The sequence below is a fragment of the Geosmithia morbida genome (assembly GCF_012550715.1).
Source record: "Geosmithia morbida isolate 1262 chromosome Unknown scaffold_9, whole genome shotgun sequence".
Classification (NCBI taxonomy): Eukaryota; Fungi; Ascomycota; class Sordariomycetes; order Hypocreales; family Bionectriaceae; genus Geosmithia; species Geosmithia morbida.
Genome location: NW_023336196.1, coordinates 471,461 through 493,502, shown reverse-complemented (window position 1 = coordinate 493,502; position 22,042 = coordinate 471,461). Strand labels below are relative to the sequence as shown.

The 22,042-nt window shown below is 57.9% G+C and overlaps 9 protein-coding genes across 9 annotated transcripts in view; 6 read left to right on the top strand and 3 right to left on the bottom strand.

Annotated features, from left to right (window-relative positions):
• Nucleotides 1-280: 280 nt before the first annotated feature.
• GMORB2_7673 (adenosine deaminase CECR1) lies at nucleotides 281-2,407 on the top strand (the record flags this gene model as incomplete). The annotated part of the gene is made up of 2 exons (XM_035469638.1): nucleotides 281-1,134; nucleotides 1,276-2,407. 2 exons carry the CDS (start codon nucleotides 281-283, stop codon nucleotides 2,405-2,407), a joined length of 1,986 nt encoding a protein of 661 aa, XP_035320732.1.
• A 1,058-nt stretch (nucleotides 2,408-3,465) lies between these two features.
• GMORB2_7672 (uncharacterized protein) lies at nucleotides 3,466-4,938 on the top strand (the record flags this gene model as incomplete). The annotated part of the gene is made up of 1 exon (XM_035469637.1): nucleotides 3,466-4,938. The coding sequence occupies one exon, from the start codon at nucleotides 3,466-3,468 to the stop codon at nucleotides 4,936-4,938; it is 1,473 nt and encodes a 490-aa protein (XP_035320731.1).
• A 713-nt stretch (nucleotides 4,939-5,651) lies between these two features.
• On the bottom strand, nucleotides 5,652-6,926 carry GMORB2_7671 (SRP40, C-terminal domain; the record flags this gene model as incomplete). Its single annotated transcript, XM_035469636.1, has 1 exon — nucleotides 5,652-6,926. One exon carries the CDS (start codon nucleotides 6,924-6,926, stop codon nucleotides 5,652-5,654), a length of 1,275 nt encoding a protein of 424 aa, XP_035320730.1.
• Nucleotides 6,927-7,629: 703 nt separating this feature from the next.
• On the top strand, nucleotides 7,630-9,314 carry GMORB2_7670 (Rsm1-like; the record flags this gene model as incomplete). Its single annotated transcript, XM_035469635.1, has 2 exons — nucleotides 7,630-8,245; nucleotides 8,311-9,314. 2 exons carry the CDS (start codon nucleotides 7,630-7,632, stop codon nucleotides 9,312-9,314), a joined length of 1,620 nt encoding a protein of 539 aa, XP_035320729.1.
• Nucleotides 9,315-9,587: 273 nt separating this feature from the next.
• Nucleotides 9,588-10,769, bottom strand: GMORB2_7669 (GTP-binding protein; the record flags this gene model as incomplete). Its single annotated transcript, XM_035469634.1, has 1 exon — nucleotides 9,588-10,769. One exon carries the CDS (start codon nucleotides 10,767-10,769, stop codon nucleotides 9,588-9,590), a length of 1,182 nt encoding a protein of 393 aa, XP_035320728.1.
• Nucleotides 10,770-11,203: 434 nt separating this feature from the next.
• On the top strand, nucleotides 11,204-12,509 carry GMORB2_7668 (Oxidoreductase; the record flags this gene model as incomplete). The annotated part of the gene is made up of 2 exons (XM_035469633.1): nucleotides 11,204-11,471; nucleotides 11,614-12,509. 2 exons carry the CDS (start codon nucleotides 11,204-11,206, stop codon nucleotides 12,507-12,509), a joined length of 1,164 nt encoding a protein of 387 aa, XP_035320727.1.
• A 225-nt stretch (nucleotides 12,510-12,734) lies between these two features.
• Nucleotides 12,735-16,804, bottom strand: GMORB2_7667 (uncharacterized protein; the record flags this gene model as incomplete). Its single annotated transcript, XM_035469632.1, has 3 exons — nucleotides 12,735-14,242; nucleotides 14,306-16,503; nucleotides 16,572-16,804. The coding sequence occupies 3 exons, from the start codon at nucleotides 16,802-16,804 to the stop codon at nucleotides 12,735-12,737; spliced, it is 3,939 nt and encodes a 1,312-aa protein (XP_035320726.1).
• Nucleotides 16,805-17,946: 1,142 nt separating this feature from the next.
• Nucleotides 17,947-19,542, top strand: GMORB2_7666 (pre-60S factor REI1; the record flags this gene model as incomplete). Its single annotated transcript, XM_035469631.1, has 2 exons — nucleotides 17,947-18,074; nucleotides 18,144-19,542. The coding sequence occupies 2 exons, from the start codon at nucleotides 17,947-17,949 to the stop codon at nucleotides 19,540-19,542; spliced, it is 1,527 nt and encodes a 508-aa protein (XP_035320725.1).
• Nucleotides 19,543-20,480: 938 nt separating this feature from the next.
• The window catches only part of GMORB2_7665 (3-hydroxyacyl-CoA dehydrogenase, NAD binding domain), a gene marked incomplete at both ends in the record, with an annotated part of 2,213 nt that continues 651 nt past the window's right edge, over nucleotides 20,481-22,042 (top strand). Inside the window, 2 exons of the mRNA XM_035469630.1 lie at nucleotides 20,481-20,516; nucleotides 20,578-22,015. Coding sequence (XP_035320724.1) covers nucleotides 20,481-20,516; nucleotides 20,578-22,015 — 1,474 coding nt within the window. The remainder of the gene's footprint in view (nucleotides 20,517-20,577; nucleotides 22,016-22,042) is intronic.

The window sequence follows — 22,042 nt, the reverse complement described above, 5'->3', positions numbered from 1 at the left end:
ACATCTGTAAAACCAAGGCATACAGGCAGGCAGACAGGCGGACAGGCGTCATTGACAAGGCGTAGAGTCATGCGACAAACAGTCCTTGTTCCAGTCATATAGACAGCCTCTCTTTCTACGGGTTATGAATATAAGAGGAATCCCGAGTTTTCCATCCATCATCCGCTTGACATCGAATGCATCCAAGACAGTTGGCCTAGAGTCGATTAGTCAGCTATGCTTCACCTTCGCGCTCCACTGAGACCTTCTTGAACCGTATCTCATCAGCGAGAAAGACGACATGTCTTCCTCCTGTCTGAACGACCTGCTGGTGGCTGACAGCGACGCCGACAAAGCTTCAGCCCAGAGACTGGTGGATGCTCACGACGCCGACACCGCTCATGATGATGAGGACGATGGCGAGCCGCCGCCGTCCAAGAGACAGTGTCGGCTGTCGCCGGGCTGCAGCGACGACGACGACGGCGGCAGCAGCGGCGTCGCGGCAGTGGAGGAGTACTTCTCGGCGCGGGACCGCCTCGCAGGGCGGGAGGGGGACCTGGCCTTTGACGGCCGCTGCCGCGGGCGCGCGTCGTCGCTCGAGCGGCGCGTCGACGCCATCGTCCAGAGGCTGAGGCTGCGCGACTCGGAGACCATCTACGGGGCGGCCCCGCGCGTCGGAGACCGGCTCGGACAGCTGCACCGCCGCTTCGCGGGGGACCACTACCTCTCCAACGTGGACCTGATCGACCGCACGGCCGTGCTGGACGTGGCCCGCCGCATGCCCAAGGGCGCGCACCTGCACATCCACTTCAACGCCTGCCTGGACCCTCGCGTCCTGCTCGACATCGCCAAGGGCATGGAGCGCATGTTCATCACGAGCGACCTGCCCCTGGTCCCCGCCGACGGGGGCGACGGCGACGGCCGCTCCAGCTTTGACCTCTGCGAGATCAGATTCTCCATCTGCTGCCAGGCGATGGAGGAGCCCGGCGACATCTTCGCCGCCGACTACCGGCCACGGCAGACGATGAAGTTTTCCGAGTTCCGGGACAGGTTCCACCGCCACTACGACGGTAGCAAGACGGTCGACGACTGGCTGGCGGATAAGCTGGTGTTTCATGACGACGAGGCACATAACCTTTACCAGACGGCAGCAGGGTATGTGCAACATTCTTCTTTCTTTCGTCTGTGTATGCGTGTGCGTGTGCGTGTGCGTGTGCGTGTGTGAGTATCTATTGCATCCCAACCATGGAGCTGACAGGAGAGGGAGGGGGTCTGTCCCTAGCTGAGCGAGAAAAGAGCATGGGAGAGGTTCAATATCCGCACCCGCATGATGAAGGGACTGTTCAACTACGAGACGGCCTACCGTCGATATACGCGGCTCTGCCTGGAGGACCTCGCCCGCGACAACATCCAGTACGCCGAGATCCGGCCCAACTTCATGGCGAGCAACCAGCTCTACGTCGACGACGGCACCAGCCTCATCGACAACTGGGGCATAATGGACCTGATCATCCAGGAGACGCAGCGGTTCCTGGCCGAGCAGGCGGCGGAGAGGGGGGGACCGTCGTCGTCGGAGCCGGACGGCGGTCGGGCCGGCTCCTTCGCTGGCCTCAAGGTCATCTACTGCACGCCCCGGTCCCTCAGCAGGGAGCAGGTCGGGGCCGCGCTGGACGAGTGCCTCCGGTTCAAGCTGAGGTGGCCCCGGTGGGTGGCGGGCTTCGACCTCGTCGGCGAGGAGGCGGCCGGCCACCCGCTCAGGGAGTTCGTCCCGGAGCTCCTCCGGTTCCGGCGGGACTGCCGGGAGGCCGGCGTGACCGTGCCGTTCCTCTTCCACTGCGGCGAGACGGTCGACCTGGGCACCGACACGGACGGGAACCTGCTGGACGCGCTGCTCCTCGGCGCCCCCAGGATAGGCCACGGCTTCGCCCTGCCGAGGCACCCCTACGTCATGCAGCTCATGAAGGCGCGCGGCGTCTGCGTCGAGCTGTGCCCCATCTCCAACGAGGTGCTGGGCCTCACGCCGCGCGTCAGCGGCCACGCCATGTACGAACTTTTGGCGAATAATGTCCACTGCACCGTCAGTTCGGATAACGGGACCATGTTTCGGTGGGTTGCCTTTCTTCTCATTCCTCTTCTCTGTTTGGCTTCTCTCTTCTTCTTCTTTCATCTCATCTGCCTCTCAGTCTTCTCTTCCACTTCTTCCGTGCTGACCGGTAGTGGTGAAAGATCATCTCTGTCCCACGACTTTTACCAGGTCATGATCGGAAAGGCAGATATGGGCCTACCCGGATGGAAGCAGCTCATCCTGTGGAGCATGGAGCACGCATGTCTAGATGAACAGGAGAGGACCGATATGCTGAAGCGGTGGGAAGAGCGGTGGGAGGTGTTTCTGCGAGACGTCGTCGAGACGTACGGACATTTGGTGTGAATGGATGTCGGATTGAAGGCGTAGGATGGGATGCACTCGTACGCCACGGATGAGCAGAGGCGTCGACTATTATTATCGTACAGGTTATTGTATACAGTACTACATCCCGACAGATGTACAGATTGCATGTATACGGATACGGATATGACTACGAGCACTCGCAGCACCGGGACGCTCCTCGGCCACACGCGTCTGATCCATCCCGGCCCGTTACAGCCCCGGCATCGGCTCGACGCCACGCGGGGCGGGCCGCCACCCCCATCCGATGAACTCAAGGAGGGTAGGGCCCGTAGGGGAGGAGGCCCGGGAGGGCAGGGGGACCTCCAGCGACCTTCAGGGACTTTCGGGGACCAGGTTACAGGTTAAGCGCCTGCTGCTGTTCTCTCCACCCTTTTTAGAGGACAGGGAATGGCCGACAGTATGGAGCAGGTAAGAGAATCGCTACTGCAGACACGTCACACTTACTCTCCTGCATCCCCCCCATCTGACCATCCAGCCCGCCCTGCCAGCCGTAAGCCGTAAGCTGCAGCCCCTAAGCTGCAGCCCCTAAGCTGTACGGTGATGATGCGTATCGCTCCTCCGTACCTGTAGCCTGGAGGTACGGGAGTATCGATACAGCACCGAGTACTCGCCCCGTAACGACAATCCTGTACCTGTACACTGCGCCGCTGTCCCTCTCCCAGGGGTAGGCAAACCACTGACAGGGATCTCCCGACAATGCAGTGGGAACGCCTACAGGCTACGGATTTTCATTACATATCTTGATGGTTTGTCTTTTCAACCTCACGTCAGCCTCTACTACCGTCGTCCATCTCTCTCTGTTTCATATCATACATCTCCTCCTTGCCTCTACCTTGCCCCCTTCCACCAGCGCCATTGTTCATCTTTACATCTCGTCTCTTTTGTCTTTTGTCTTCTTTCTTCTTTCTTTCTTTCCCCTTCTCGTTCGCATCCGATACCCTCAACGCTTTCTTCTTTTTTTTCTCGTCTGTCATCCTACTGTTGCATTGGATAGCACTATATACGAAAACGCCCCAACGGCAAACGCCCCCAACATCATGTCGGAACAAGGATGGAGATGGTTCCCCCCCGTCAAGACGGACTGGTCGCTGGACGTCGTCAATCTTCTCGTCGTCATCGGCGAGTCGGCCATGGTCGAGCACGCCCAGCCCATCACGTCGTCTGTGCTGTGCGTGCTGCCGCGCATCATCCCGGCGCCCCAGATCTTCCTGAAGCCGACCAGACCGACGCGCATGCCGGACGTGTCGGCGACGCTGACGGGCGTCTACTCGGGGACGATGCTCCGATCTGTCGGCTTCTTCGCCAACCTGGTCACGCCCTTCGAGGACCTCCCTCCCCACAGCTTCGTGGTGCGGGAGGTGAAGCACGCGAGCCGTCGGGACCACGTGGAGCCGTCGGGTGGGCCGCAGTCCGGCGGACGCAGGAGAGGCCTCCTCTCGCGGCTGATGGCCCCCCGCCGTCAGGCCATTCCTCGCACCGATAAGGGGGGGGAGCAGCTGGCGCCGGCCCGGGATGAGGAGGAGAGCACCGAGGCCCAGGACGCGGAGCCCGTTGGCGTGACTACCGGTCGCCACCACGGCAACGACGACGACGACGACGTCGGTGGCGGCGGCGGCGGCGGGGGCCCTAAGAACACGTCTCGGCGCCGCAACGCCGTGGGGAGGCGGACGCTCCAGGACCTGCTGTCGCTCCCGAAGCCCAGGTCCGAGGGCGACCGGCCGGCCATCCCGCCGCGGCTGTTCTCGCCCCTGCATCTCCTCAGCGTGCTCTCGTTCGTCGTCACCGTCGCCATCCTCGTCTGCGCCGCCGTCTGGGAGGACGGGCCGGCCATCATGGCCATCTCGCTCATCTCCGTCATGTCCTCGCTCGTGGGCTTCGCCTCGTTCTGGCGCCCCGTGCTCATGACGCGCAGCCACAACGACGAGACGCCGGCGGGGGACGTCGTGATCCGCACGCGCGAGGGCGCCTTCGTCCTCGTCCGCTGCACCGAGGACGTCGCCCGCGAGCTGTACTCGGGCACGGAAGAGTGCGACTACTACGTCAAGGGCAACGGCTACTACCTCCTCATGGCCACCGGCGCCGTCTTCCTCATGATCAGCGTCGTCCTCCTGGGGAACTGCAAGTGGAACTCGCAGGTCTTCATCGGCGCCTCGTACATCACCCTCAACGGCCTCTACTGGGCCCTCGGCATGCTGCCGCCCCGCTACTTCTGGGACATGTCGCGCTACCACTGCGAGACCGTCACCCCCCGCGATTCCCTCAGCGCGAACGAGGACACGCCCGGCGTCGACGGACCGGAAGGCAAGGCCAGCTTCACCCGCACGCTGTGGTACGCCATCCGCGAGACCGGCACCGCCGCCTGGGTCCGCAACAGCGAGTCCGCCCCCCAGACCAAGCAGTGGGACGTGTGGCTGGCCGAGGCTGGCCGCAATGCGCGCGACGGGAACCGCGCCTGGGATGCCGTCGGGCGCAAGAATGACATCATGAAGATGAGGGAGGACGATCTCTGACCTCGAGACCCCGGACCGAAGCTGGAGGGGAGCACATCGGGGCAGGGGCATTCTTCGTGGTAGAGAGGGGGCATGCCACGTTGGCTACCGGGATATTCCCACCAACGTCAGCACACTGCAATAATACCTACGAATACCGGAGCCTACGTCTCGAGAACCACACACGCTCTCCTCTCTATGTAAGTTGTAGCTCCAGTAAACCTGTGCCGACCTTTTTTCCCCCCCGAGGAACACGTCGCCGGGGGAATCATCTCTTGATCGTGGCGTCTACGTCTTCCCGTCATCTCCACTCTACAAACATTCTCATCGGTCCTGCACCGTTGCTTTCTTCCCTGCCAGAAGAAGAAAAATTCTTAGAAATAGATGCGAGGAAAAGAAGAAGAAAAGAAAAGAAGAGTCATCGTCGTCACCACCCTGCTAATTAACGCCGGCAAATATTCGTAGTGGTATTGTTATTCAGGCGTGTTCAATCATGGTTTTTTTTTATATAAAAATATTTCTAAGAATACCATGTTTCAAAAATATGTTTCTAGGCATGCCGTGTGTCAAACATGGCTTCTCCTTCTCCCCCTCATGTACTTCATATATATAGATGCTCTCCTCCGCCGTGAACAGTAAGAGAAACCCAACTCCGGACAAAAGAAAAGATGTACAGATCACACCGACATAACCTCGTTCGTCCGTCCTTCTTTGTCTTCCTTTTTCTTTCTTCCTTAATCGTCAAAGTAGACAGCTCCCTTGTGGGAAATGTCAATGTGGCCGCCGCGGAAGCTGCCTTTCTTCTTCTTGTTCTTCTCCTTGGTGAAGCTCTTGCCCTTTGTGACGATGAGGTCCTCGTGGGCGCGCTGCGAGTAGTCGACGTGGATGTAGGCGTTGGAGGCGAAGCGCTCGTCGACCTGGACGTTCTTGGGGATGCGGGAGAAGCGCTCGTTCGTCTTCTTCTTGCCCTTCCCCTCGGTGACGGGGTCGGGAGGCAGAGGGGGGTCGACGGCGGAACATGCGGTGGGCTTGTCGACGGTGGCCGAGGAGTCGGAGGCTGAAGATGACGAAGAGCCGGAGGCCGCGGACTTCTTCTTCTCCTTCTCCTCCTCCCCCCCCTCCTCCTTCTTCTTGTCCGAGTCCGAGTCGGATGAGTCGCTGTCGGAAGACGAGTCGGACGAGTCTGAGCCTGAGTCTGAGTCGGGGAGGGCAACCTTGGCGGCCTTCTCGGCGTCGACGGCGGATTCCTCCGAGGACGAGGATGAATCGGAGTCGCTGTCAGAGTCGGACGAGTCCGAGTCTGAGGAGGAATCGGAGTCAGAGCTGTCCGATGATTCGGACGAGGACTCGGAGGACTCGGAAGAGGAAGAGGAAGAGGAAGAGGAGGACGAGGCAGACGAGGCACGCTTCTGCTTCTTGGCCTGGGGCTTGCTCTTCTTGGCCTTCTCCTTCTTGTCATCGTCCTCGTCCTCGGAGCTGGACGAGTCGGACGAGTCGGACGAGTCGCTGGAGTCGGAAGACTCGCTGGAAGCCTTGCGCTTCACGCCGGTCTTGGCACCGAGACCAGCCTTAGTGGCAGGTGCCTCCTTGTCATCGCTGTCGCTGTCGCTGTCGCTGTCGCTGTCGCTGTCACTCGATGAGTCAGAGTCGGACGAGGAAGAGGAAGAGGAAGCATCCTTCATGTCCACGTCGGCACCCTTGACAGACGACTGCTGCTGCTGCTGCTGCTGCTGCTGAGAATCCTCCCAGGTCTTGAATACGTCGACAAGGGACGATGAAGACGCGGCCTGCGCGGAGGACTCCCATCCATTCTTTTCACGCTGCTCCTTGAAGAGCTTGTGCGCCGAAGGGGAGTTCTGGGATAGGAAGTCTTCGACGAGGCCGATGAGCCGGCTGGGCGGGGCGGTGGACGGGGTAGCTGGAACCTTGGACTTGGAAGAAGAAGTCTTCGTCTTGGAGGAGGACGAGGCCTTCTTTCCTGGCTTGGTAGCATCGGTCTTCTTGGCCATCGTGTCGGGTTCTCTCGACGGAGTCGTCAACGGATTGGACGAGTTGTTGGAAAAGAGCCAGGACGGAGGCGCGCCCGAGGACATGTGCCTCGACGATCAGAGGGTGTGTGGGTCGGGTTTTCTCCGAGAAGGAAGAGAGTCGAGATAGTATGATGGTGCCTCAATGTTTGCCTCCTTTTATAGGACTCGAGGGCGGCCTGCTGGACCGACAAAAGAACACAGAGCTTTGGAAGAAGGGAAATGAAAAGCTGAATAAGGTCGTGTGAGTCGTCTGGTGGTTGTGTATAATCGGGCCCGGGTTCAGGTCGGAAAAAAAAAAAAAAAAAAGAGACAGCGAACAAAAGAAAAGATAGATAAACAGTTTTGTGGACCATTCGATTACAATAGTGATCAGTGTGGCTGGGGAGAGTCACACCCCTCCCCCTCCACAATGAATAATGAGGCTGACGGTGGGTCGGTGAGTGGCTTGTTTGGTTGCTGGACAGCCTTATCGATTGGCTTCTGTCCCCTTGCAGAAGGAGGCAACAAACAAACAACAACAGCTAACGACATCCAAACACAATTATCACGTCCAACTCTCAACAAGACAGTTTGACTTGTGTTTATACGTAGATAACTGGAGGAGGAAAAAGGTCGTCGAAATTCTTCAGTAGCGTCCCTGCCCGCCACCCTCGGCACGGCAGATCCCGTCGAAGCTTTCACAATGAATGCTACGAAACGCAAGTTCAACACCCTTCTTCAGGGTCTGGGGAGCCCGCGTCAGGGAAACGGCGACAACGATCGTCCCGGCTCTCGTCCTGGGACAGCGCCGGCAAAGCCACCGCAGACAGCGGAAGAAGTCGAAGCCCTTCTACAGAAACGCCGCCGACTAGGATTGCCCCAGTCAAACAGCGGTGGCAGCACCGTCGGCAGCCCCAAAGCCCCAACAGAGAGCACGGCAAGGGCAAGGACAGCAACAACACTACCAGCGGCAGCAGCCTCGGAAGCCTCGCCAAGCCTGACTAGAACAGGCTCCGGCTCGTCCGTGGTCGGTAAGCGGGCTGTTGCCTCCCAGAAGAAGGTCGAGGAGAAGCCGCTGGCACGATTCTGTCCGAGCGACCGGAGCGAGCTCCTCAAACGACTGGCGACCTTTAACGATATAACGGACTGGACACCCAAGCCGGACAGGGTCAGCGAGATCGAGTGGGCCAAGAGAGGCTGGGTGTGCCATGGAAAGGAGACTGTCCGGTGCGTTCTGTGCCACAAGGAGCTCGTCGTCAAAGTCAATAAGAAGGATGTTGGCGGCACCGAGGTCTCGGTGTTGGTGCCATCCGAGATTGGTATGCCGGCATCCACCTCCCACCGCAACGTTTCCAGCACACCTGATTTGCTAATCGTGAAGTAGAGGGTGCCCTCGTCGACAAATATGCCGAGCTTATCACCGACTCCCACCTCGAGGACTGCCTGTGGCGAAGGCGAGGCTGCGACGGTTTGTTGAACACCCCCCGACCTCTTCCCTCATACATGCCTGCTAATCCGGAGCCGTGCCCTGCAGACACTCTTCTCCGACTACATATCGCGAACACGTCGTCCGCCGTACAGGACCTCAAGGAACGATACCAGGAGCTGTGCTCTAGAGAGTCGTTCCTCCCCTACGAATTTAACCTCCGACTCCCCGTGGATCTGGACCTAGACAAGACCATCAAGGAGCTCCCCCCCGATTTCTTCCAGACAGAAGCTGGGTCCCCCGAGCCGCCGAACCGGACCGCCCTGGCCCTGGCCCTCATGGGCTGGCAGGGTCTGTCCAACGTACGCATAGGTGCGGTCTCCAACTCGGCGTCGTGCCACACCTGCCTCCGACGCCTGGGTCTCTGGATGTTCAAGAGCAGAGAGGTCGGGGACAGCGGCGAAGTCATCGTTCCGGCACCCATGGATCATCTCGACGCGGTCCGCGAGCACCGCTTCTTCTGCCCCTGGAAGAATGCCGACACGCAGAAGCTGGCCACCACCATACGGGTGGCCGAGAACGAGCCCCAGCCGGCATGGAAGATCCTCCTGCAGACGCTCCACAACGACTCCCACCTGCGGAGCGTGTACGCGGGTAAGCCGAAGAGCCATAAGCCGTCGGCGTCGGGTCCCCCGTCGACTCCCGCTAGAGGCGTGCGGCAGACGGACCTGCCCAAGACCCCGGGTACCTCCCACGGCCCTGCTGCGGACATGGCGTCCACGCCTGCGAGCACGGCCGAGGATGAAGACAAGGAGCAGGAGATCAAGGATAAGGAGCGGTGGGCCAGACTGAAGAGAGTCAAGAGTCTATTTGACATGAAGGGATCACGACGGTTGAGCAAGGCCGGGTCGAGCCGACCTGGAACCAGCCAGTCGATTCGCGACCCCCCGGCCGGGGCGTAACGATTTCCGTTTCGGGGGGATTTCTCCCTCCCTCTCTCTCTCTCAAAAAATAAAGAACAATGGCGTCTGGGAATTGTAGCGATGGCTAGCATCAACATCCCCAACATGTCTCTATTTTATGTACATTATTCAAAGATAAAAACAAGACCAAAAGTGAAGTCATGGGGGGCATCCAAGGGAGAAGATATATATGTATACATGTATATATATGAGAACAAATATAAATACAGCTTGTCCACCACCACCGAGTATGACACGCCGCCCGCCACATGGTCACTTGTCCGACGACGAAGTCTGGGCGAGGATGTCATCCCAAGAGACGATTTCCCCCCCGTACGAGACATCGCTAGGCTTGGTCTCGACCTTTTCCTGGAGCGCGAAGCCAGCGAGGTGCTCCAGGATGGCGACGCGCGCGCCAGACATGCCCGGGGCCTGACCGACGGAGCGCCTCCTAGGCCAGCCGGCCGCTGTGGCGTAGACGGTGGTGATCCAGCCGTCGCCCTCGCGCCAGCCGTTGTCCAGCCTGGCCTCGAGCCGACGCATCTCGGCGCGCACGTCGGCGGCCAGGTCCCGGCAACCGCCCCACCAGTCCCGCCCGGCCATGTCGGCCTTTGTCAGGACGACGAGGACGCGCTTGTTGCGCTCGGCCAGCATGCGGAGGACCCAGCGGTCCATGGCGTGCAGGCCCTTCTGCGCGGGGACGAGGACGACGGCACCCCTCAGCATGGTACGCCTCTCCACGTACCGGCAGATGGAGTCGCCCCATCCCTTCCGGCTGGCGTGTCCGTACCCCGGGGTGTCGACGAGGATCAGACCGTGTCCGGAATGCCTGTCGGCTCCGCCGCCTACACCTCCACCTCCGCCGTTGCCACCGCCGCGGCTGTTGACGTTGCCGCTGCCGTTCTTGTTGCTGCCGTTGTCTTCGCTACCGCGACGCCCCACGCCAAAGGCATTCATGGTGATGGTGTGTCCCGGCCGGGAGCTCACGCGTGCGGCGTCGCTCCTGCCGAGGAGACTGTTGAGGAAGGAGGATTTACCTGCGTTGGAGGCGCCCAGGACGACGACCTCGGGCGTCGCCGCGTTGGGTCGGTGCGTCGGCAAACCCTCGGCCGAGTAGAGGAAGTCGTAGCCTCGTCGGAAGAACCTGTCTGCCGCCGAGGCTGCGCGGCGTTCCTCCTTGGTCTCCTTGGGGGGCGCCGCCGCCGCCGTCTTCGAGGCATCTGCCGACGCTGATACGCTGCCGACGATACGGATGGTGTCCAGGGGTGCTAGGGATTCGGTGATGGGGTTCCCGCGGGACCCCTTCTTCTTGCTCTTGCGTAGCGTGCTATTGCCATCGTCGTCGGGTGAGATGGGGTCGCCTCCTGTGCCTGTGGATAGATGGCGTAGACGGCTGCTGCTGGAGAGGATATTGGCTCGCTGTAGCAGTGGCCTGGCGGGGGAGAATAGGCTCATTCCTATTTGTCGATGTGTCTGTTCTTTTTTTTGTCTCCCTTCGCTTCCTTTCCCCCTTCTCTATCTTTCCTTCTTTCCTTGTTTGTTTCTCTGTTTCTTTCTTGTGGACTTCTTGAAGTGTTTGCTGGACGTGAGGGCGTGCCCAGGAGGTTGGTGGTCTCTTGTTCGGGGGTGAAAAAAGGGTTGAAGTGGCGCGTCATTGGCTAAGATCTTCAGGTTTGACACTCTCATCCTGACATACGCGCGCACAAACGAAAACAACCATAGCACCAATCTATTCACACGAGATCTGGAAACGCTGTGAGGAATTTCTGATCTATAATACATTTCATCAAGAATAAGGAGGTCGGATAAGAGGTGTGGAAAAAAAAAGGAATCCGAAGAAGAAAAAGTCGTGGTCTTGTTCCCACCGAATCCCTCCCCCCCCCACGATCATGACATCTCTTCACGACCTCGACGCTCATCAACACCCCCCCGACTGGCTGCGAGCCGAATTCGTACGACACAAGAAACAGAGTCAAGATGAACTCCTGTCAGATCCCAACATCGACAACCCTCGATCTCCTCCTCATCAGTCCAGCTTCAAGTCCACGGGCGACATCATCTCCAAGACGCAGCTATGCGAGGCCTTTTCCCATCTCGGACTGAGCTCCGTATCGGTCGACAGTGATGTTCCCATACTCTACCATCCTCTTCTTCCAGGTTCGTTGTCGTTCTCATATCTCTTCTTTCCTCTCCCTTCTCTCGTCTTCCTTCCTTCAATCTTCTCTCTTAATCTTTAACCCTCTGACTAAATACACCCACGCACACACAAACACGAATATAAAATGGAGGGGAGAAAAAGACCTCCTCATCATTCCCGACCTCATCCCTCCCACCATCCAGATCAGACTCATGGACCTCATGGCCCACCGGGATCTCAGCGTCCCCCACCACTCCAGTAACCTGAGCCTCCACTATCGCGTACCCTACCCACCCTCGGGTGCATCCCTCTTCTCCCTCGGGCCGGACGATGATCCTTCCTCGTCGTCATCGTCGCCGTCTACCTTCCAGCCTCTCGACCCGTCCGTCCACCGTGCCCTCACCCCCCGCCAGGCACTCAATCGCCGTCTCAGCTGGGTCACCCTGGGCGGACAGTACGACTGGACGAGACGCGTGTACCCGGAGTGCGGGACCCCTCCGCCCTTCCCGCCCGACCTGGCCTCGTTCCTGCGCGCCCTTTTCCCCCAGACCGTCGCCCAGGCTGCCATCGTCAACTTCTATACCCCCGGGGACACCATGATGATGCATCGGGACGTCAGTGAGCGCGTCGACAGGGGGCTCGTGAGTCTGAGCCTCGGGTGTGATGGGATATTCATGATTGCTCCACCAGACGCTGAGGGGGATTCTACAACGGGGGCTTCTTCTCCTTCCTCCCCTTCTTCGTCTTCTTCTTCTTCTACTACTACTGCTGCTGCTGCTGCTGCTGCTGCTGCTGCTGCTGCTGCTGCTACTACTACTGCCAAAGAGGGGACAAAAAAGTACCTGCTCCTCCGCCTGCGATCCGGTGATGCCGTCTACATGACGGGCCAGTCGAGACGGGCCTTTCACGGCGTGCCCAAGATCCTGAGGGGTACGTGTCCCTCATTCTTGGAAGATTGGCCGGCCACTGCAGATGAGAATGGTCCGTATGAACGGTGGCGTGGTTGGATGAAGAATAAGAGGATCAATCTCAATGTTAGGCAGATGGAACATGAGTAGACACGGAGAGAAGAAATCGATGTGTTCTGTATTGATGATGCATGAATGAGAAGAAGAAAAAAAAAGAGGTACAGCAGCTGTACATGAAATAAACCCATCCGCTCCCCACCTTGAAATAGTAATCCTACATAATAATTGCACCTGTAACCAATATCTTCTTTGCATCTTGACCCTACGTCTCCCCTTCTAAATCAGAAATATGTGTATATATATACATATATACATCTACGCGAACCCAAACCCCTGAGCATTCTCCAACGCCATGGCAAGTCGCTCCCTCAGCACCTCCTTATCCTTGTACTCGGGCAGCAGCAACGTTCCGTAGCAGGTGTAAGCCGTCGGCAGATGACCATCTTCCTCCTCGGCACCGTTCTTCTGCAGCACGAACTGCAGGTTCCGCACGCCACCGACGGGGAGACGGTCCGACGCCGTGACGAACTCGAGTAGCTTGCGCTTCATCGTCTCGTCGTAGCGCTTGACGATTGACCAGAAGTCGCGCACGGTGCGGTGCGATGCATCCCATCCGACGTAGCGCGTATACCGCCGGAGCTCGGCCACGTCAATCTCCTGCACCCCTTCCACCAGCGACTGCAGGATGTTGGGGCTCAAGAGTCGGAGCGACTTGGCATCCAGGCAGGACCGGAACCCCTTTTCAAAGGCGGCGTACTGTGGGCGCACCGACACGTCGGCGAGGAATCGTATGTAGTCGGTTATGTACTCATCGCGGTTGTCCTTTGTCACGAGTGGTGCTTCTCCTGTGCCATCGTCGGCGTCATCGCCCGTCACGGAACCACCTTGGTCGCCGCCGCTGGCGCTGCCGCTGCTGCCGACGCTTCCAAATTGCGGCCAGTTCTCGTCGGCAGAGTTCATGTCGCGCGTGACGTGGCTTCCGTACGCCGACACCGAAAACTCATAAGTGCGGGCAAACACGTCTTCGATGGTGCCGTCTTTCTCATCCCACTCCTGCAGCATCGTAAGTCCGCTGGTAAGATCAGGCCATCCGTCTTCGAGGTGGTGAAGCTCTGTGACGGGCCAGTCCAGAAGCTTGCGGTAGAGCGCCCGGGGAAATGTCACAGGAAGGGTCAGACCGTTGAACACGGCGATCGACACCAAGATGCCGAAGAGCTCATACTTCCAGAGCTCAACCACCGAGCCCGGCATGAACCAGGCCATGCGCGTCCTGTCGTCGACGGTGAACGCCCCGCAGTCCGCGTCGAGGAACTCGGCAACGGCCATGCGGAAGAACTCCTGCTGCACACCACCCGAATCGAAACCTTCCTCGCCACCGTCCTCGCCCAGGTGCACCTTGAGGGGCCGTAGGAGCTCGCGCTCCTGACGCTGCCACAGCTGGTCGAAGGCGTCCCGGATGACATTATTGCGGCTGATTTCGAGTATCATATATCTCTCCGACGCCGTCTTGAGCATGTCCTGCAAGACTGTCTTGTGGTGCGTGTTGGTGATGAGGCTTCCCCTGTCAACTATGGCACTCATCCGCGTCTTCAGGGAGCTCGACTCCTCGAACGCTCTGCTCATTCTCGAGAAGTTGATGGACCGGAAGAACGATACGAGCGTGTCTTGTGTGAACAGATAGGGGTAGTCGAGCAGGTGTCGTCTCTTGCTCGTCGACGTAAAACCGAGCCAGGAAACCGCCACTTCCATCGAGTCGAGCCTCTCGGAGAAGTAGTGCATGTGAAAATCTCGATCCACGAGTTGGAGGAAGTCGCGTTGGTCGTCTGTAATACAAGCATCAGTCAGGGCCCGTGGGAGGAAGGACGGACGTGCGGAAATCAGCTTACACATGGACTCGATGACAGACAACGCCCCGGAAAAGGGGCCGCTTGTCGAGAAGTCTGGTCTGCCATGCCACTCATGAAACATGACCGCCCTGGCCCACTCCAGAATCAGCATCTGCATCCGACCCTGGTGGTGGCGCCGTGACTGCTCAGAGAATTCAAGGACGGGCGCCGTTTCTAGCCCGAGGAGGTCGATCTGGTTGAAGAGCGGGTCGAGTATGTCAAAGTCAGTATCGTCGTCATCGTTTCCGGCCAGCTTCTCGACCTCGACCATGTGGGCAAACTGACGCCGTGCCGTCACAGCGCAACATAAGCGGCGGGCCAGCCGGATGGCCAGGTCGTGGGACAAGGCGTCCTCAAACTGCTCTCGGACCCAGGCCGGTTGGTCGGAAATATCGGGGAATGCTGTCACTGTAAGGCCCTTGGATCGGTTCCACGAGATTGCCCGGAGGGAATGCTTATCCGGGGAAGAGGGTACACTCCCTGCCAGAGCATGCAAGCAGATGGACATGAGACATCCTGCCTCGAATTCTGTCAGGGCCTTCTTGTTGCGCTTGAACAGCTTCGACGACCCCGGACCCGCATTCTGCAGACCCTTTGGCGGCACGAATAGGCTGTCTGCGGCCATCCAGAGGCTATGGAACACTAGGCTTGGCACCGCTCTGATCAGGCGGAACATACAGTACCAGAGGGTGTGTGAGTCAAAGAGGTCACCATTGGACATGAAAGATGAGAGCAGGAGGTGAGGGCTGCTGAGAACGTGGAACAAGGTTTGCTCGTTGAATACCTTCCACTGCCGCCGGGATATGGTGTCGCGTCTTCTCTTCTTCTCCACGAGCAGGTTCTTTCTCCCGAGCGGCTCGGGACACGGGTCCAAGATATCGAGGAGAGGGTCTACCGGGTGCTCTCCCGTGTTGTCCTCATTGAAGACATTGCAGAAGAATTCGATGATATCGATGTTGATGCTGGAAAGGGATTGTGGTAGCGGACATGTTATCTCGGCGGATTCTGCATTGCCCCCGAGGTCTAGCGGCAGCCCAAACCTCCCCTTGCGCTCAGCAGATGGCGATGCCTCGAATTCGGTCGATGACTGGAGAGTGGGGGCCTCGCTTCGCTCCTCGTCGTGCGATGTCAATTCATCCGTATCTCGTCCGACACAATTATCGGGCGAGAAGTTGCCAAAGAAGGCAGGTTTGGACGGCATCTCCGGTATCCCCCGCGACATGGCAGACACGGATCGGAGAGGTCGGGAGAGCTTGTCCGGGTGGAGCATAGCTGGTCTCGGGGATTTTGTCGGCGACCTTGGTTCCTCCAATTTGGCCGGGGAGACGGGCTCCAGTGATGCCCTTCTACGCGGCTTACTAGCCGATTGTGGTGAGCGCAGCATGGATTCGGGCGCGCGTCTCGATTTGGTAGGGTCCCTAGGCGATGGGTTGAGCGATGGGTTGAGCGGCTCCGGAGGCGCCAGCTTCTCAGGTGGATCCCCATTGAGGATACTCGGCGGTTTTGAAGGAGGCTCCAGCTCAGCACCCGAATCCGGAACTAGAGTTGTCGAAGTGGAAGCCGATAGTTGTGGATAGGCCCCTAATCGGGTTTCCATGTCTTGGTTACCCACTTGGAGCTTGTTGGAAATGGCAGCCAGCCCTTGGGGCGTCAGCCACTCAAACATCCTGAACGCCACGGTACCAAAAAGGTTCGCTGCAAAAGAGCGGTGATCTTTGTTGGTTGGCTTCTCCTGGATCTTGTAGGTGCAGGGTGCGCTCGTCTCGTCATGCTCGGCTGATATATGGTCTTCGTCGCCGCTGATTGAAATGCGTGCCCGTGCCGGTTTGCTTTCGGGGCAAGGGGGCCTGGGGGATCGTGCGCACCCGGTCTCTCGGCCAGGTTTGCTCTTGAGAGACCCAGAGCTTCCACGGCTGCTGGGACGCTTTGTGTCCATGGGAAGCATCGGGTCTCGGCTCGTCTTCTCAAAGGCGAGGTCGTTGAACAAGGTCTTGGGGGCGTCTTTAAGTTGGCGAGGCGCAAGACAGAGGCCCTTTTCCGGGTCGTCTTGGCTAGCAAGGTAGACGGCCAACGTCCTAGCACTCAACTGGCTATAACGTCTGATCGGAGCCTTGCCGGCAAGTCGCTTTCGGCAGGTAAAACACGTCGGTACTGTGCAGTCGGGCGCACCGCAGCCATATCGCAGTTGGTTGATGTACCTAATTTACCGTCAGCAAGACCTCAACAGCATACAAAAGGTGAGCCGTGAGCCCGATATTTCACGTACATTCCCACTAGTTCCTGGAATCTGTGCCTGCGGCTGGCGCGATGTATGACATAGATGCGGCGCGGGTCGTCGATGTCAACCAGGTATTGACGTAGCTCATCGGGCGCATCTGACGGCAGACGGGCGAAGGGGGCCTCCTGCCATAGGCCAGCGAGGAGATCTGGGTCGCATCCATCTTTGGCAGACTCGCTGCTCCTCTGCAGGCGGTAAGCGAGACCAGAAGCCGGTGACATGACGCACGGCAGAAGTTGAGGAGTGTCGTAGCCGATGGGCGGGCCGGCCTTGGTGGAGGGCTCAGTAGGGATGACGCAGGTCGAGAGCACTCATGCTATTGTCATCGGAGTTGACGATGACTTCCGTACTATCAGGATACAGAGCCAAGTGCCACACAGTCTCTTTATTCATCCAGGTGCCCGTGGGGCCAATATCGGAGGTCGGAGGTGGGAAGATGATGATGGAAGGTAGTTGAAGGCCGGTGCTTCCCCTTTGGGCGCAGGATGATGACAAGCGTCGTCTGTCTGGCAGGGGACCGATCAGACTACACTGCACGGGCGCGTAGGACTAGGAGGACTAAGCGACGCTAGTATGATTACGGAGTAGCACGAGTACCACCCCAACCTACCAGTGGAATATCATATCTTGCAACGGGATGTTTTATTTACCCTGCAGACTATTACAAGCAGAAACTGGGGCTCGGTATTAGTATGAATGGATGATTTACATCTACTCAAGTCATCATATCAAGTCGACAGTTGGATCTGTGCAAAATGTTGCTGACTTTTCAGAGTAGGGCTAGTCACAGTAATATTACCATCTGCACCATCCAAGGCTGCACCCTTACCGCTTTGGGCGCAATACGCTGTGGCTGTAGCCTGTGAGTCATGTGGTGCGATGCATGGCAAGTAACTGCTAACACTTGGGTAACCGTCACTTGGTATTTGTCATCTGCACAAGATGTCCTGAATGACAGTGGCGACGAATATTTGAAGTCAATGTGGCAAGAATCCTGCATCTTCTTTCGCCGTGGAGGAATTCCTATCGTCCACCTTGTGCACATTCACCTACTCAGACAGCCGCCAACGCAATCCAAACTTGTAAAAGGCCACGGTACATCAAGTACTTACAGTACCGAATGCTGACGTTATCGGCCCGCTAAGAAACTCTTATCGCTCAAGCCCCGCGATAACCCCGCCACCCACGAATTTTCATCATCATTTGATCTTTGTTTGTCGATAATCTCCCAACTGCTCTCACCATCAAGCTCTTCCGTTCGTTTCTTGTCCCTTGAGATATATTGCAAATCTAAATTCTCCTGGGCTCCAAATATCTCGAATACTCCCGAAACAGAAGCGTTGTGCTTCAGCCGACGCCGGCCATGACGAGTGTAGCAGCCCAACCCGCCACGGCTGGGAACTCGGCCTCTCACCCGTACACGTGCAACACCTGTCAGGTCGCCTACCGCAACATCGATCTCCAGAAAGGCCACATGAAGAGTGACTGGCAGTATGTGATATATCCTCCGATACTCTCCAAGACTCGAGCCCTCCTAACAACTCTCCCCTCTCACTCTAGTCGGTACAACCTCAAGCGCCGAGTAGCCTCGCTCCCCCCCATCTCTGCCGACGTCTTCACCGAAAAGGTTATTTCGGCTCGTGCTGCGACTACAGTTGAGGCCGAAAAGGCCTACTTTGAGCGCGGCTGTGAGGTGTGCCAGAAGACGTACTACAGCGAAAATGCCTTTCAGAACCACCTCAGCAGCCAGAAGCACAAGCAAAATCTTGCGTCCGTCAGCCAACGCCCTGATGATGAGACCACATCCGTTGTCAGCTCGACCTTCACGCTGGGCGACCCGGTGCCTGTCCGCCGCCACTCTGTCAACTCCGATGCCGAGCAAGAGTTCAACCAGGTCGTCGAGGGGTTCCAGCGAACAAGTATCTCCAAGAGCGAGATGCGGCCCTCACCTGTGAAGCGTCCCTCGAACCCCCAGCCCGACAGGAACGGCGACACTGCGGCCGACCGCGAGTCGAACAACGCGACTCCGGTACAGGCCCCGGCGGAGCCTTCCTGGTCGCTCACGTCGTGCATATTCTGCAACTACAACTCGACCACTGTACCCCTCAACGTGCAGCACATGGAGCGTTTCCACGGCATGTTTATCCCTGAGAAGGAGTATCTTGTCGATCTTGACGGACTTGTCAAGTTCCTGCAGGAGACTGTCCACGATGGCCATGAATGCCTGTACTGTGGCAAGCTCAAGCCTTCGGTGTTTGGCCTCCAGACGCACATGAGGGATAAGGGCCACTGCAAGATCCCCTTCACAACTGAGGCGGAGCAGCTGGCCATCGGTGACTTTTACGACTTCCGGAGCACGTACTCGGATGACGACGAGGACGACGACGACGACGACGCTGTCAAGGGTGGTGCCAAGCTGGGCGCCGCACGTGCGGCCAACTATGTCAATGAGGACGGAGAGGAGGTCTCGACGGAGGAGGCCGACGGCTGGGAGACAGACAGCGCAGGAGAGGACGATGAGCCTTCCGACGCTCGCACTCGTTCTCAGGGCCAGAAGAACGCACGTTCTATCATCCAAGACGAGTACGAACTTCACCTGCCGACTGGAAAATCCATCGGTCACCGCTCCATGAACAAGTACTACCGCCAAAACCTCCACAACTACCCGACGCCCGAGGAGCGCGCAGAGCGCGAAGCCATCGAGGCTGGCAGACCGGATTCGGACAACGATGAAGACAATAAGGTTGCGACCAGGAACGGTCGCAGCTCTAGGGCTGTTGTTCCCCGTGGAGCTGCAGGCATGACTGGGGTGTCGGATAAGAAGCGTGAGAACGTGCAGAAGGCCGAGCAGAGAGGCCGCACGAGGGAGGCCGTGGTGTCCAAGAAGAAGGACTACACGGTGGGCAAGAAGCTCAACAACCAGAAGACCTACTACTACCGCTACCTCAACGGTGGTTAGTGATCTTATTTGCAGGATTAGAGAGCCGACATCAGTGAATGGAACTTTGTCTTGCTTATTTTTTTCGAGAGTGATTCTGACCCCCGAATGATTAGTAGCACCTGTGAACACGGCCTTTCTGGACTACGTACTAATAGTGTTGACTCTTCCTTCTTTTCTTTCCTCCTTTGCCACATAGTCATATTAGATCTTTCTTTAGCAACCATGTCGACTGGGCCTCTCGATTTCTCCTAAGCAAGCATTGTGTAAGCGGCACGTCCATGTGCTCTCACCTTATCTACGACATAATTCTCAAAGAGTACAAGCCTAGGGTAGGCATCGGCGTGGTGGCAGAGTGGTCTAATGCGCAAGACTAGAAATCTTGTTCCTTCGGGAGCGTCTGTTCGAATCAGGCCCACGTCGGTTTTTTTTTATCATTTATTTTTCCAGCTCCGTTGCTTGGTTCCATTAAATCCGAAGTGATTGCCCCGCGGTGATTGTCCGCAGGGCTCTCGGGGTGGGTGCTTTGCCGTTTTGGTTTGGGGAAAGTAGGATCCACCTGTTCATCCATTCTTCGGGGGTTTTTCCCCCACATTGTGCGGGAGCGCCACCAACCAATTCTCATCAGTTTTATCACCCAGAGATGAAAGTCCATACATCAGACTAAAGATCCTGCATACTGTGATAGTAGTATCTGATAACTGATTGTTTTTTTTTTTTTTTTTTTTTTAAAAAAAAAGCTCCTTTCTCGTTTCTTATTCTATTTTGTTCTCATCTGGTGGCCTGTTCGTGCTCTCTCAGATGATGCAAAGCGAACCAGTCACCCGCCGCACGCAATTCTCCAGCTGTGATGAGTGCCGCCGATCGCGCGTCGCCTGTGATGCATCGGCCCGTGCCAAGGGTCAGGATGCTGAGCAGTCTTCCATCTCTTGCACTCGCTGTGTGAATCGTCGCACACAATGTACTTTCAAGGTGAGAGTCTCCAGTTCGACGCTGTACTTGGCGACCATCTTCTTGTGACTGACTGACCCGTACCCGTGTCGACGCATAACGCAGTGGGTCAAGGAGAATAAGACTGCCGCTGCCTTGAGAAAGACGCGCAGAGGCCATAGACGACAGTCTTCTGCGGTAACGTCCAGTGATACCACCGTGTCGCAGACGTGCCGCTCTCCCGGCTCCCCCGACTGGCCCTCTCCGGCTGGTAGGGACCATGCGCAGGCAGCTTCTTATCCTTCCTGTTACGTGGATAACGGCGCATCTTCATCTATGCTAGCACCTTCACCGCCGGCACCATGGCGGGATATACTGAGCCCTCTCGAAACACGATGGCTGTTCAGCATCTACCACATGGGATTCGACACGGTATTCGGGTCTTGGATGGGACGGTTCTGCTGTCCGTTTGTATACGAGTATGCACACCACTTTCCTCAGAGACAACGTGTCCGACATGTTGTGCTAAAATCCAGACGAAAACATAGGGCCGGAAAAAACAGCCGTGCAGATAAGTGTGTGCGGATATCTGACCTATGTAGGAAGCTCGACATGTGCATGGAGTACGGCACTCTTGACGGACCCAGGGCCGACGGCGATGATCACGTCATGGGTGAACGGTACAGAAAAATGGACGAGTCCCTGGACGGCGCCATCCTCTCCTTTTCTGCGAGGTGGCTTCCCCTGGTAGTCGAGGGAATGGACAGCCTGGGCGGCGAGAGCAATGTCATCCAAGTCCTCTGGCGCCAAGCCCGCCGCGACATGCTCAGGGTGATCAACCGACCTTCGTACCGGTCCATGCTTTCCCTGTTCCTGTTCGCATCCACCCCCATCCCGGCCGGTATATCCGAGGAGGAAGAGGCCGACGGCATATCAGGCCAGGCATGCGTGCACGCCGCCCTGCAGCACATCCAGATCCTACGAGCGCGGCAGCGCAACCTCCAATTCAACGGCAGCAAGGTGTCGCCCTGCCAGCAGGGACGCGCAGCCGTCATGGTCCCCGCCGCGAGGCCAGACCCGGCAGATGCAGTCGACTTCATCGACGCCGAGAGCACGACGTACTGGGCCGCCCTGACGTTCGACACGTCAGCGTCGCTCACGCTGAACTGCCGCTCCCTCCTGTCGTCCGGTCTGTTTGGGTTCGACGAGGAGCTCCCCTGGCGCCTCGTGCGCACGTGCGCGCAAATGTTCAACGAGACCAGTCAAGAATGGCAGTCGTCGTCCTTGTCTGGTAGGACCGGTAGTAGCAGCAGTACCGTCGAGCTGACAGACGAGCGGGCCAACCAGATTATCGGCGCTGCGTCGGCGTGGAAGCTGCTCAGCTGGAAGTTAATTGCCATTTTCAAGGAGGCCCTACGCGACGGACACGAAGAGACGAGGGTGCGCAAAGCGTACAGCGACGTGGTCGACTCTATCAACTACTTTAACACGACGTTCCGTCCTCACCTAGACGCTTGTCAGCGACGCATGCAGTTCCTAGACCAGAAGACCAAGCTACGATGGTGTAAGCCACTTTATATCCACCGCGCCC